General features: G+C 38.2%; 1 protein-coding gene across 1 annotated transcript in view; it reads right to left on the bottom strand.

The window, feature by feature from the left end:
* Dsg4 (desmoglein 4) overlaps positions 1 to 13,422 on the bottom strand; it is a 33,291-nt gene extending 19,869 nt beyond the window's left edge. The window contains exons 1-6 of the mRNA XM_047526796.1: positions 13,382 to 13,422; positions 9,586 to 9,592; positions 5,892 to 5,927; positions 4,175 to 4,306; positions 1,601 to 1,756; positions 1,083 to 1,227 (exon numbers count right to left, since the gene is read on the bottom strand). Of these exons, the coding sequence (XP_047382752.1) occupies positions 1,083 to 1,227; positions 1,601 to 1,756; positions 4,175 to 4,306; positions 5,892 to 5,927; positions 9,586 to 9,592; positions 13,382 to 13,422 (517 nt within the window). The remainder of the gene's footprint in view (positions 1 to 1,082; positions 1,228 to 1,600; positions 1,757 to 4,174; positions 4,307 to 5,891; positions 5,928 to 9,585; positions 9,593 to 13,381) is intronic.
* Between the last annotated feature and the right edge of the window lie 1,083 nt (positions 13,423 to 14,505).

Here is a 14,505-nt window from a genome sequence, read left to right as displayed (position 1 = left end):
GAGTTGACAGATTCCCTGACATACTTTTGCTTTGCAGCTATCAAAGTAAAAAAAATCCTACTCCAGGGAACCAGGGAGCCTCTTAATAGAAAGAGCCAGGATTCAAGGGCTTCACAGTCTATGAAGGTTGTACCCTGGCCCTACAACCTTTGTCCAGTAACTAATATCTCTGGAGGAAACATTAATAACTTCTAATCAGTGATGGTGGGGGCTTGGTGGAGGGTTTCGCCTTCTCTTCCTTCACCAAGGCTGTTTTAAAGTCAGTTACCAAGGAAGCACTCTCTGCTTTGCCTCCTTTTGGCAAATCCTTCTCTCTGCCTCTTTATATTCTCCCATCTATACATTAAAAAACAGTTTGGGTTTATCTGCTTTGCTTCTGAAATTTGTCTCCCCCTCCACCAAGATTTCCCTCCAAGTGGATTTAGAGGTTTTTGGCAGGATTTGGAAGGGAAAGGGATGTCAGAGGATTGTGGGGAAGAGGGGGCAAGAAGACAGGCGAAGAGGAGTACCAGCACCCAGAAGCAAAGCCTAAGAGGAAGAAAGAAAGGAAGTTCAGGAGAATGGATGTGAAGGGAGAAAGCAAAGGGGCATTAGACTTGGGAACGGAATTAAGCAAGAAGGAAAGGAATGAAACAAATGAGAGAAGATAATGTCACTGACTGCATAGACTGAGGACAGAGGAGTGCTCTCAGTGAGTCTCCCATGGTTCAGTTGTGCAGGTGTGACCATCACTCTGCCTGCTGTGGTTCAGCCAACAATTTTGAGGACAGACCTGAACGGGGGCTTATTTAACATTCATGGTTTCTTCCTCAGGTTACTCTTGTGGACTAAGATTTGAGGAGGGTGCGAGCACTGGCTTGATGCATGTGCAAGAATTTCTAAAAATAAGAGGTTATTTAGTATTTTTAGGTATGAGGTTTTTTTTTTTTTTTTCCTGAGTTTTAGGATGAGCTTTGCAGAGTTTATTCAAAAGGTAAATCGAACTTTTTCCGATCTTTAATTACCAGTATTTTAGTGTTCTAACGCTTTTGACGGAAGGAGTTAGATACGGTGTAGGTAAGAAGGGGCATCTTCTGACTTACTGGCATCACTGTTTTCTTCGATGCTGGCTGTGTACACATTCTGTGTAAAGACCGGGGGGTTATCATTTATGTCCATAACTTTGACTCTGAGCTCCAGGGGTCTCTCTAAATCTTCACCTCGTGAATTCAGAGCCCGGCAATAGATCTGTGGAAAGTTGGAAAAAAGAAAAAATAACAAAAAACAAAAAACAAAGCTATCATTCTCCACCAAAGGAAATAAAGTTACGTGTTTGAAAATGCATGATGCAATAAGTAAAGAAGCATTTTTTTTTTAACCGAAGTCGGACCATATTATCATCTACAATTTAAATGTCATCAAGACATTTGGTCACATGCAACTGCAACACACAAGAGAATCCTGCACTATAAACTTTCATTTTTACAATTTTCCCACCCCGTCAAGTCCTTCATTTGTTTCATTGTACTGTTTTATCAAAAGTCAGCCATACTCCTGAAATGATTTTTTAAAAAGGAAGAAAAAAAATATTAATAAATCACAACACACTGCTGTGACTTACCAAGAATAGTGGAGTTATCTCTCTGTCCACCACTGAAGTGATGTTAATTTCCCCAGTGCGAGGATTAATGGTGAACACTCCGTAAGGTGGCCGATCAATCCCTGCTCCGGAGATTCGGTAGGTAATCTTCTGATTCACTTCACAGTCTGATCGAATCTGTGGGCAAAGTGGTTAGGATTATGAGAGCAGATCATTAGCTTCAGAATGTAATGGAATGAAAGGAAATAGGAATTGTAGTCAGATGGGCTTTGATTTGAAAGCCCAAGATTTGGTCCCATGTGACCTTAGAATCACTGAACTTAATCAAGCACCAGCTCATAGAGAGGACAATACTGTTCCATGATAGGTTTGTTGTATGAGATGATTTTTTACAGCCCCAGCACAATGCATATGTGCATATGGGATACACACACTTGATGTTAGATTTGTTATATTAGCAATACGTTCAATTCTCTGATTTTGTTTTCATATAGGCAATCTGATAGAAGAAATCAGAATTGTCAGCATTTAAGAATGTTATATTAATAAGTACCCTGCTTAGACTTGGGTTTGAGAGTTAGCCAAAATGGCAGATAAATTAAGAAAATTGGAAGAGAGATACAGTGTTTGGAAAATTAAAAAAAATTTGATTTATTGTATCACTCTTCTGACAAATAGATTTTATGGTTAATATTCTACCACATGGATTTTTTTTGGGGGGAGGTAACAGGGGATTGAACCCAGGGCACTTCACCACTGAGCTACATCCCCTGCCCCTTTTTATTTTTATTTAGAGGCAGGGTCTCACTAAGTTGCGTAGGGCCTAAGTTGTTGAGGCTGGCCTCAAACTTGCAATCCTCCTGCCTCAGACTTCCAAGTCACTGGGAGCACAGGTGTATGCCACCATGCCTGGCTCTCTACCATGTGGATTTTTAAAAATAGCTTTGTAACTGTTGCTAATAAATTCAAAATAAGATAGTTTACATTTTGAAATCTTATCTGAATACTAAAGATGAAAACATTTGGTAAACATTAGGAATTATTATCGAAACAGCTACAATTAATTCAAGTCAGTGGGGAATAAAACTTCAGTTAGCTCAGGTCTATTCCAAAGATCTTTTTTATGTGGAAGAAAACTCAGGAATATCCACAAAGCAAATAAAAAAGAATGTGCATTATGAGGGGGATAACATAAAGGTGTAACTCTGAATTGAATGAAGCTTATACATCTAGGCAAATATTTTCTTCTATCCCTGCATAATTAGCATTTCTCTTAAAAATAAAATCTATCTATCCTATAGTATTAACAAAAAATAATAATTTAAAAATAATTTAAATAAAATATAATTTAAAAGCTTTCCCTATCCCCTCACCCTCGTTTTTTGAGGGTCTTGCTAAATTTCCCAGGTTGGTCTCAAACTTGTGATCCTCCTGCCTCAGCCTCCCAAGTAGCAGAGATTATAACTGTGTGCCACTGTGCCTAGCCTTTTTTTTTTTTTTTTTTTTTGAGCTGAGGTTGCACCTGTAACATCATTGCTAATACTTACTCTATTTTTTGTTTGTTTGTTTGTTAATTTGAACCTAAGGGAGCTGTACGACTGAGCTACAGACCATTTTAAAATTTTGAGACAGGATCTCACTAGGTTGCCCAGGCTGGCCTTGAACTTGCAATCTTGTTGCCTCACCCTCCTGAGTATCTGGGATTACTGGCATGCACCATCATTCCTGGCTGATACTTTATTTTTAATGTAAAGCTGGGTAGGAGAAATTTTGGTAGATAAACTGCTATTGATTTCAATAGTGGCCCAAGGTCAAGACAGCCAGAAAGAGCTGGTGAATCTGTGAATGCAAATGTGGATCCCAGCCTTCATGGATCAATCAATTACACATCATTCCTCCTTTAGCTCTTTTTCCTTATTGGTAACCATTGTTTATGAAGTCTTTTTCAAATTTTTTCTTGTTTTTTTTTTTTTTTTTTCTTTTATTGAACCCTAGCATGTATGCTAGGAAAGCAATCTCCTACTGAACTACATCCTCAGCACCCCCACCAGTTTTCCTTGAGACAGGGTCTCCCTATATTGCCCAGCCTGGCCTCAAACTTGTGATCTTCCCACCTCAGTATCCTCAGTAGCTGGGAAACAGGAGGTGCCATCAGGCCTGGCTTCTGAAGGCCTTTTAATACCCTTTCTGTCTTGGTTGTAGAGATCTGATGGGAACATTTGATACCATCTTGCTTAACTCAGTCAACTTGCTTAACTCAGTCAAGAGCAGTATACCCTTGACTTTTTGGAGAGAGAGTCTTCAGGCTACCATAAATTTCCTATAACACATACATGCAATTATGAGCAGAACACAAACAAATAAAATCCACAGGTGTTGGAGATCCAAGTCTTCTTCTTGGACCACTTGTAAAAGACTCTCTGCTCCATACCACCCAGGACGTGGTACTCAAAAAGTGCCTCAGTAACACAAGCAAATGGCCACATGCCATCTTAAATCACTATGGGATAGCAAAGACTGCGCATGTTCTAGAGCTTTCCTGCCCACAAAAGCATCTGCTAGCAGCTCAGGATAGTCCCACTTGTCACCACTTACTCTGGCGATTGGATTCCTCTTTGAGTTGTCCTCTCCTTCGCGACAGGCAGCAGCGAACTTGATCCACTCCCTCTTTTGTCTTCGGACGGTTTGCCAAGTTGTCGTGCCATTTTCAATGTCTAGTTCTTTCACCTTAAGCAAAACATGACTCATATATCTTACAGTGTTAAAGCACTGTTACTTAGGATGGACATTTATTTAACACTGTAAGGAGCATCCAGAAGAAATAAAACAATGGTGTTGAATTTGAGGAACAAACGGATTTTTTTTTCCCCATACTAAATCACAACTCTGGATAGATAAAACTTGCACACCTTTGACTACTATTTCTTTTGGAATCATCTTACTTTTAGTGAAACAACTTTCATTGGCTGTCTATGGTGCTCTCAGCAGGTGGGATTTTTCTCTAGTTCATCCATCCTGACCAGGTAGAGGCCTAGTCTACTTCACCCTTCCTTGAGCTCGGATCAGACTTTACCATCTCTAGAGTGCAGATTGCACTCTTCTATGTGAGCATGGCCCATGCAAAGTGGTAGTTGGATAGTTGTGCTCAACTAGAAGAGGGAAGGGATTTTTTCTTTTCTTTTGATAAGGGACACCACTGTGGCTAAACATCCAAATATGTTATTGCAAAATTAGAAGAATATTTTTAACTGAATTGATGGGACCAGAAATCATCTTATACATACCTTTATGGTTTCTCAGTGTTGTATATTTGTATCTCTGTTTGCTATATAACTTTATAACTTCATGTTGCTATTGTTGATGAGTGCTTAAGAATTTTACAGTACTATAGAGTTTAAAAACACTACTACATGCATAAATATATACATATGTGAACTTATTTTTGGAAGTCCTGATGTCCTTATTGAAGCATAAGTGATTATATGTTTACTTAAGCTAAGATTTTATTTAATAACCACTTTTGGGGAAGAAGACGCTCCATGTGAATGGAATTTATTTTTACAAAAACCAACTCATTTATATTTTCCCTCATTTTAATACAATATCTTGAAAGGTACATATATTTTGTAAATAGAGATTAGAAAAGTAATTTCATCTTTTCCAATGATTCCAGAGGATTATAATGAAAATCAAGCTATGATAATAAAATTAAGCATCACCAGAGATAGGTTTATTTCCTGAGTCCCAGTGTATTTTTTTTCCATGTGTGAGTGGGAGGGGGGTTGTGGGGGGTGCCGAGATTGAACCCATAGTCTCACTGGTACTAGGCAAGTGTTCTACCCTACCACTGAGCTATATTCCCAGCCCTGTGACTCTCACTCGAAAAGTTACCCAATTCTCTGTTGGCTTAGTTAGTGATGCTTGCAAATGTTTTTTATTTTTGCATCTTTTCCTCATTCGTAGACCATCAATTGTCAATCTTGTTGATGTGACTAAAATTCCTCTTACATTCTGAACCATTTCTTTGCTTATTTTGCTTTGCCATAGATTGGGGGACATATACTTAAGCTACTAACATAGTCTGATGAGTAGGAGTCATTACTGAGACACTGAACAGTTGCAAGCCTGCTCTAAATAGAAGTTTGGAACTCTGGGCTTTGTCATTGCTATGTCAATGTGGTTGAGGTTGTTCCTCTTAATTTTGATCTGGATGTTTACAGATTCAAATATTCTAATTTTTGACATATGATACATTATAAAATCCAGTTTTCTTTTAATTTTAGGTAGAGAAAATAATTTTATTGTACATTACCTCGACAATAAATTCGCTGTTTACTTCCAACACCACCTGTCATGGAAGGCACAGTATTAGCATACATTTTCATATTTAAAAGAAGCAGTGTCATAAAAGCATTGGCGGTATTTTTTCATTAACTTATTTCTTAAATATGCATTAATTAATAATATAGAATAAATCTGAGCAATAAAAAAGCAGGTAAGACTTTTTCATTTGAAGGGTTTTTAAACTTTTAGAGAAAATGAAAGAATAACTCTTCAGCAAGGCAGGATAAGCTACCTGCTTCAATGGAGGCACTCATGTACTCAAAGGAAGGGTAGAACATGTAACTCAAGGTTACATGTAACAAGTTTGAGGGAGGCCTCATAGGGAAGTGGGGGTACGAAGAGAATTTGCAGGATGAAGCTATTTTGATAAGAGGAATTGATAAGGAAGAACATTTCAGCTAGAGTAAAACCAGAACACATGGAAAGGCACTAGGCTTCCGAGGATGTTATAAAAATGGTAAATATTAGGGGGAAGGTTGAGGTGTCTTGGAGCAAATTTCAGAATGTCAGTTGTAAGGAAGATCATGAGGTGCTTTATGCAACAGGCTAAGGAGCTTGGATTTAACTGGGTAGAGGCAGGGAGTGACAAAGACATTGTCTTTAAAACACTGATATAAAGGAAAGACTACAAAGCAAAGCACTCTAAGTCAAGACACTTAGGAATTAGCAATTGATTAGGTAAGACATAGTTAGAATAGGTCCCTCAGGGCTGCAGTGGCAATGGAGAGAGAAGGGAGATATCACCCCAAAGATATCACCCCAAAAACTGATGGAGGGTTTGAGGGAGGAAGAGTCAGACAATTCTGGTGACTTTAGCTTAACTTTCTGGGAGAATGGAAGTACTACTAACAGAAATGGAAAATTTAGCAAGAGACTATCACTGAGGGAAGATGATAGCTGAAATTTGTTCCATTTATTTTCAATGCACTTCTAATATCAGAATAGACACAAAACCTGAAAAGCTGAAAGTTTTCTGAACAGCCTTATTTGAAGTTGAAAGAAATAAGGACAAGAAATGAAACAGTCTCAGAAGATAAATGGAGTAAACAGAGTCTTGTGGGAAAGGCTTACTCTTGGGCAAGGAACTGTAGGAAGAAGTCTGGAGGCAGAGGGCTCTGATAGAGGACAAGGGACACTGTGTGGCACAGAGCAGGTTCTTAGTGTAAGAAGAATGAGAAATGTGGATGGTTGGTATGGATGCAGAGTTTAGAAAGAAGACAAGATTGGATAAGAAGGTGGAGAGATAGCCAGAGCAATAAGGAGTACAGTGCTAAGAAGTCAGACAAACAAGGACTATTTAATGGCTTATGTGTGGTAGCAAAGTCAAGGAGAAAGGGAACTGAGAGACCTTGGGGCCTTAAAGCAGGCAGTCATTGCTCACTTTTGTGAGTGGCGTATATCAGACTGCAGTAAATCAGCTATTAAGAAAATAGAAATAGCAATCATAGATTATATTTTGAATAAGTTAGCAAGAAAGAGAAATATAAGAGGTTTGAAGCAGTTCAAAGTCTCATTAAATCAAGGCATATTTTTTTTAGGTTGGAAAACCATGACCAAATATATAATCTGTAGGGAGAGGAGAAGGGGTTTATGGGAAAAGAATGGCAGAATGAGAAGGGAGAAAGGGAGGAGGAAGAGGAGGAAAGGAAAGAGTAGTTATAGTTATGATTCAGAGAGTAGGAATGGTTAAATTAAAAGTATGAGTAAACGAGTTAGATGATAATGAGAAAGAATATTTCTTCCTCTGGAGTGGAATGTCAACATGTATGTCATAAGTATGATATATATATGTTATCAAATACACATGCATGTCATACGAAAAATAAACATTTCAAAAACCAACAGAAGAATACAACAAAGAAGAAAAAAAAATCAAGAGCTATAATTGGAGGAAAATGACTCACATCTCTATTCCCTCACTTTTGTGGTGAGCAGGCATGAGGAGGGCTAGAAGTGACTGTCAACAGTCTCTAGATGTCTTTAGGGAGGTGACAGGAAGCCAGCTAAATGCCATGGGATAGAAGAGAGAGGGAGGCCCACCCTGTATTCTTGAGTTAGGAAACATTAGAACTCAGAAAATTGGAAACAGAAAAAAAACATTATTCCATAGTTGGTGAAGAGTTTGTGGAGAAGTTGAGATGAGGAGGTAAGAATAGGGTGCTTATTTCTTCTCTTTGGTGACTTCTCTGTAGAACTTGGCAAACTGGGAGTGAGGAAAGGAGGACACAAGGACTACCCCAGGGTGGTGAGGTGGTGGTGGTGGAGGCAGAGTGGAGTTAGGGAGGAGATAAGGAGCTGTTGTGAACTCCAGCCAATCAGGGAGCAGGGGGAACCATGAATTGAGGCTGGAGACTGGGACAGGTAGTGTGGGCCAGAGTAAATTCTGAGGTGGGGGCCGGTGTAAGATGGAGCAGAGGGAGGGTATGGGCAAGATTTGTAATGGCAGATGAGACCAGAAGGGCAACAACAGAGATTAGAGATTCGTTGGTGGGAATTGAGTCTCCTCTTAACTCATTTTCTCATGTGCAATTTTATTAGACATTAGTAAAATATCTATGCCTGGGAATGAATATCAATAGCTACTAGAAGATAATATTATTCAGTTGCCTAGAATGTGTTATTTTATTTAATTATTTTGGGGATTAAATTTTTGATGTTAGAGAAGCAGATGATTCTAGAAGGTGCACGAAAAAATCAAACAGGATCTCACTAATAGGAGATTGGCAATTTTTTTTCACACTTTTTCTTTGTAAACCCATATTCTACAAACTATAATTTTTTTTTTTTGATCTGGGGATTGAATGCAGAGGTGCTTTATCATTGAGCCACATCTTCATCCCTTCTTATTTTTCATTTTTTGACAGGGCCTCATTAAGTTGCTTAGGGCTTGGCTAGTTTGCTGAGGCTGTCCTCAAACTTGCAATCCTCATACCTCAGTCCCCTGGGTCACTGGGATTACAGGCATATGCCACCATGTCTGGCTAACTTTTTTTTTTTTTTTTTTAATGGAAAAGAAACCATTTGTATATAATTTCGTGATTTTCCTTTTGTACTCAATGGCTATCATGGTAAGTTCTGTGTCCATGAATACATATAGACATACATTTTGATGGTTGCCTTACATATCACTTAGTAGTAGCTGTTTTTCATGCTAGTCACTGGGACATTAGGGTAACTGAGAAACAATGCCTTGAGCAGTTCATGCTGCAGACTGAACTCCGACATGTGGTTCTCAGTGGGAGGTTAACTGGAAGCCCTACCTTGGTGAATGCCAGGTTGGTGAGCTCAGAGCACACGAGCTCTTTATTAACAAGTATCTCCCTGTCCTCCTCGTTGGCTTCACACTAGTTTCTGTTTCCTCCCTCTTCTCCACCACTCTCTTTCTTTCTCCTCTTTGATATTCTCTTCCAGTTGTTCCTTTCTCCCTTCCGGACCTTGTCTCAGACCCCATGGAACCACAGTAGCATCATTATGTTGCTTCCCCACCCACCTTGGTGTGGACAAGCAGAGCTGTAGAACTTCAGAGTTAATCACCTAATTTTAACTTGAAAGCAGTGAGAGTGAACCGTAGCTGGGTTCTGTTCACAGTTCACTTAGAGATGTGGAAGGTCATTTTCACTCTGTGGTGCAACTCATTCTCTCTGTGGTTTCTGCCTGCTTACGACAAGCCTACAGGTTAATCCTGTACCCATAAAGTATTAAAACAGCAACTGAGAATGGGTCCAAGTCCCCATCCGACTCATTTTTATATTTTTCAACACCTAAAACTTTTTTTTTGGAATCACCTAGTATTATGTTATCAAATTGTCTGATTCTGTTTGAGTATTTGAGTCATATAATTGTGCCCCAGCTCTGAGTAAATGTTAATGTTTATGTTGACTAGTACTGATATTCTCTTTGCAAAGGTCTTCACAAATTTTGCTCATGAAAACTTTAGACATTTTGAAATGCGTTAAAGAAATGAACAAAGGATCTGAACATACACTTCTCCAAAAACAAGTACAAATGGCCCCAAAATTTATTTTAAAATGCTTAACATCCTTAGCCATCAAGGAAATGCAAAATCAAAACTACCACTTGAATTTCCACCTCACAGTATGGCTATTATCAAAAAAATTAAAAATGACCAATGTTAGTGAAGATGTGGAGAAAAAAGAGCCCTATACATTGTTGGTGGGAATACAATACTAACGTAACCACTATGGAAAACAGTATGGAGATTCCTCAGAAAACTAAAAATAGAACTACCATATGATCTAGCCATACCACTCCTGGGTGTGCACCCAAAGAAAATGAAGTCAGCATACAAAATAGATACCTGCATAACTATTTTTATTATGGCATTTTCACGACAGATGAATGGAAAAGAAAATATAGCATATATGCACAATGGAATATCATTCAGCCATAAATAAAAATGAAATGTCATTTATAGGAAAAAGGATGGAACTGAAGGTCATTGTGTTAAGTGAAATAAGTCAGACACAGAAAGACAAGTACCACATGTTTTCTCTCACACGTGAACACAACAACAACAACAACAACAACAAGAAAAACAGAAGAAGATGGCCTGAAAGAAGAAGGGGAAGTGGGAAGGAAAGGCAGGTGGGGGAGAGTGGAGAATACAATTAAAGAACAATAAATGTGTGTGACAGAAATGTCAGAGTGAAACCCATTAATTTGTACAATTAATGTGAGTTGAGTTATAGTAATAAAAAAAGAAATAAAAGAAATTGTTCTCCCTTTCCCCCAAAAATCAAACAACAGAAAAAGAATTTTTGAAAAGAGATGTGCTTCTTTAAATCTTTCTATAGTGTTAACTAAACCTTGTCATTTGATGCCTAGTATCACCCAATAGGACAAAAAAAAGGGATCTAAATTCTTTAACAATTGGTATTTATTTTATTCCTATTTTTCCTTGAACTCTTATATCCTATTTCCATTGATGATCTGGTGGACTAGACTAACCTTACAATAATAATGAACAGAACAAACAATATGAAAATATAGAAATTTTGATGTGATACATTTAAATACAAAAATAAAACTTGATTTGAGTTCAATTCCTGGTTACCAAAAAAAAAAAAAAAAAAAAAGTATTTGAGTCAATTTTCTTTCTCAATACTAACATTGTCTTGTAGTTTAATGCCCCAGATAGTTTTACAATTAATTGCACTGCAACTTAGTAATATATTCCTTGGGTAATTTTTTTTAAAAAGGGGAATGGGTAGAGGAGAACCACCTGATACTTTGGGTTCAGGTGTGTATTCAGCTAGTTCAATTTACAGAAAGAATATAGATGCTGAGGACCTAGAAAATGGTTCCTTTAAGACTATGTGTGCGCTCTACCCTTTGAGCTGCTCGTGCATGTCAGTGAACGTGCCCAACCGAAGACCATTGTTATGATAACAATTAAGCTGGTATCAAGGTTCTTAAATTGATGCACATGAAGTCAAATAAATTTTGTTCCATAGTGGATGCTTTGGCTTATATTATCAAGTTTGGCTCGATAAAAAGCAATGTGGTTTAAAGACACAAATCCCTTAGACGTGGAGGCAGAAGAGCTGAGTGTGAGTCTTTTCTGTCCTTGGCCAGCAATGTGCCTTTGGACAAGCCCTCCAGGACACCTGCTTCAGGCTCTGATCCAAATGGAATCACGGTGAGAAATGGAAGGACTCAGCAGACCTTTGGTGCATCTCGAAAGAGAAGAATGCCAGAAGTTTTCTTCTGCTTGAGAGGACGTGTTCATAGCACACAGGTCATATAAAAAGTACTAGTCAATCATTTTTAGAGACTGCAAAGTAGCCTCATCAACCAGACTTGTCTTTGACTCAAAGAGAATAAGAAAGCATTTGAGCTCCTCTTATTTTGCACTCATCCTTTCTATGGAGCTCAGTTCAAATAACCCTAAGAATCCTAGAGAATAACCTCCTTTAAGTCTTTTCACTGATCCTGACTTTTTTTTTATGCCAGGGAAATGCAATGCTAGATCCCAGCCCATGTCAAAATTCTCATTTAACAGTACCTGTGTTGTGCAGGTATTTCTGGTATTTCTGCTCTCTGCTCAGCTGACTTTACTGATGAGGATGACAGTAGCCACCTCTTTATGTGAGAGTCTTCCTGAAGGAACTCAGCAGGTGTTACCCTGGAGCCCTCTGAAATCATGAACCCTGTCAGGAGCTCCTTACTTTCCAAAACACCCGGGATGGGTGAAAATGTGAAATGACATCGCCTTCCCAAACTGTACAAAGTAACATAACTCTGTGAACCTGAAGCTCTGAAGAATATTTATGGGCTCCTGGGTAATTGCAGAACTCCTCTCCTGTGAACATCCCTTGCCCTGTGCTTTTCAGAGCATAGGTGGGCCAGACATGATCCTCTGATGTGGCTTGGCCTGAAAGCCTAGCTAAAAGACACCCACGCAGAATGGAACTGGCTGAACCAGTCACCATGGTGGCAGAATACTAGAAATGGGAGTTGGAGGCACCTGCTGTTGAGGGAACAGAATAACCTGGAGATATGCGGGACGTCCTCAATGTATGATGGTTTCTGTGGGCCTCATTGATGACAGAGTTTTTTGTCTTCTCTTTTTCTCTGTGTGTCCTTATAATAAATTGCATTAATGAAAGAACTGGAAAGTGCTGAAGAAAATAATTATATGTGTGTGTGTGTGTTAATTTATGAGAATTCAGTGGAGAGTAAGACATAGTTCTTGCCTAGAAAGGGTTGCATATTAAAAGAGAGGGCAAGCAGATAAAAGAAAAAAAATATGGGAAAGTATTTGACATTATAAAAGAAGTACATCAATGGGACCTGTGTAAGGAGTCAACTCTGACCCAGTTGAAAGAGTTTTTAGTCTTGCACTGTTGGATTCAAATTCAGCCTGTCCGAATTGTGGGTTCTCATTTCTTTCCCAGACTGTTTTTCTTATTTCTAAAAAGGAATACTTCTATTTACTTTTCAGGATTTTTGTCATATGTTAAAATAACTTTGTTAATTGTAAAACATTTTGTTACTGTAATATGGTGAAATGACAGTACAATGACAAACCCTACCTCCAGAGCCTATTCCTTCTTGTCTGAGTTTAAAACGATTAAGCTCATTTTGAAGCCCACTAACCACATTGATGTCTATCAACATGTGGATGGGAAATACTGTGAAATGATTTGGCAAAAGAAACACAAGGTGGACACTAGATCCATTCATTCATTGAAAAGGTGTCATTGACAAAATATGTGATAGGCACTGTTCTCTGTATGCAAGTTCTGACTGATTATGATATACCCAATTCCAAAAGGAATAACAGAGTATATGGTAATAATATATGACCATTTAACTTTTAGCAAATCGCAGAGAATTTTCTAGGTCTTGTTTTCTCTTTCAATATTTGCTCCTAGAGGGAATCTGATGACTTTATAAAAGACATGTGGAATCTAAATCATTTCCTGGGTTCAGTGCAATATTAGAATACATATTATTCTCTTCCATAGTGAGTGCATTTAAAGTCAGAGGTACTGAACGAGGCTATTTGTGAGTCTATGACTTACTTGCCTTTTTGAAGTCAGTTTTGAAGTCATTTGCACACCTAGGACCATCCTATTAATAAGCAGTTCTCTCTTGAATAATGCTTATAAAAATTATTGAGTAAAGTAGTTGCCATCTTCCTAGGGATATGGTGGAGCTGCCAAGTTCAAGCCTAATTATACCACTTTTGTTTATAATTGAAGGTATATCAAGTAATGGCCTTTTAGTTTGTAAGCCATGTAATTTTCTCTGTAGAAAGGAAGGGCAAACATTTCTCATGCAAGTAATATCTGAGGGCTTCACTCGAGTCCTCTCGTCACACACCCTGTCATCAAACTGCTCTCTTTGAGGGAGGAATTCCAACAGACTTCCCGCTTGGGAAAGGGAAGGCAGTATGGCTACAGCCCAATCAATCAATGAATTCATTGCTCCGTGATGAAGTCCTCCCTGGACCCCTAAACACTAAAAAGAAATCATCATCAGACTAGGCATTTAGGATTCAACATTCTCTAAAAAAAGAGAAGTGCCTTTAAAAAGGAGAAGCATCACATAATCTTCTGAGTCAAAAAATACTTTTAAGGCAGGATTTTTATCCTGAAATTCTATAGGTAGATATCACTGAAGAAACTGCACTAAAGTTACAGTATAGTGATAATACTTGCTATCTCTTGGAATATAAAATATATGTATTTTTAAAGTTGAAGTTCCCATTATGGACTTTGCAAGAATTTGAAGGCAAAATTACAAATGTGTTCACTTGACTTAAATAATATTTAATGGACGTAATTCCTTAGCCACTTAGATCAAGGAAAAAAAGTAATAGAGGTAAGAGATTTTATGCTTCCATGTAACCCTTGGAGTTTCTGTAACATGCAGTACTGAAACCAACCACTGAATGTGATCTGGGATACTCTGTTTAGTACAAATAAAAAACAATCAGATAATATGCCCCCCATTATTATATTTCTGGAAACCTGCCAGCCAAAATAAACAAGAGAGGTGAGACGTGCTTCTATGTAACCACCAATATTTTTTACTTTCCAAGAATCAGAATGTTT

Source organism: Sciurus carolinensis, chromosome 15 (assembly GCF_902686445.1).
Source record: "Sciurus carolinensis chromosome 15, mSciCar1.2, whole genome shotgun sequence".
NCBI lineage: Eukaryota > Metazoa > Chordata > Mammalia > Rodentia > Sciuridae > Sciurus > Sciurus carolinensis.
Note: the sequence above shows the minus strand (reverse complement) of the source record. Positions and strands in the feature narration are given on the sequence as shown.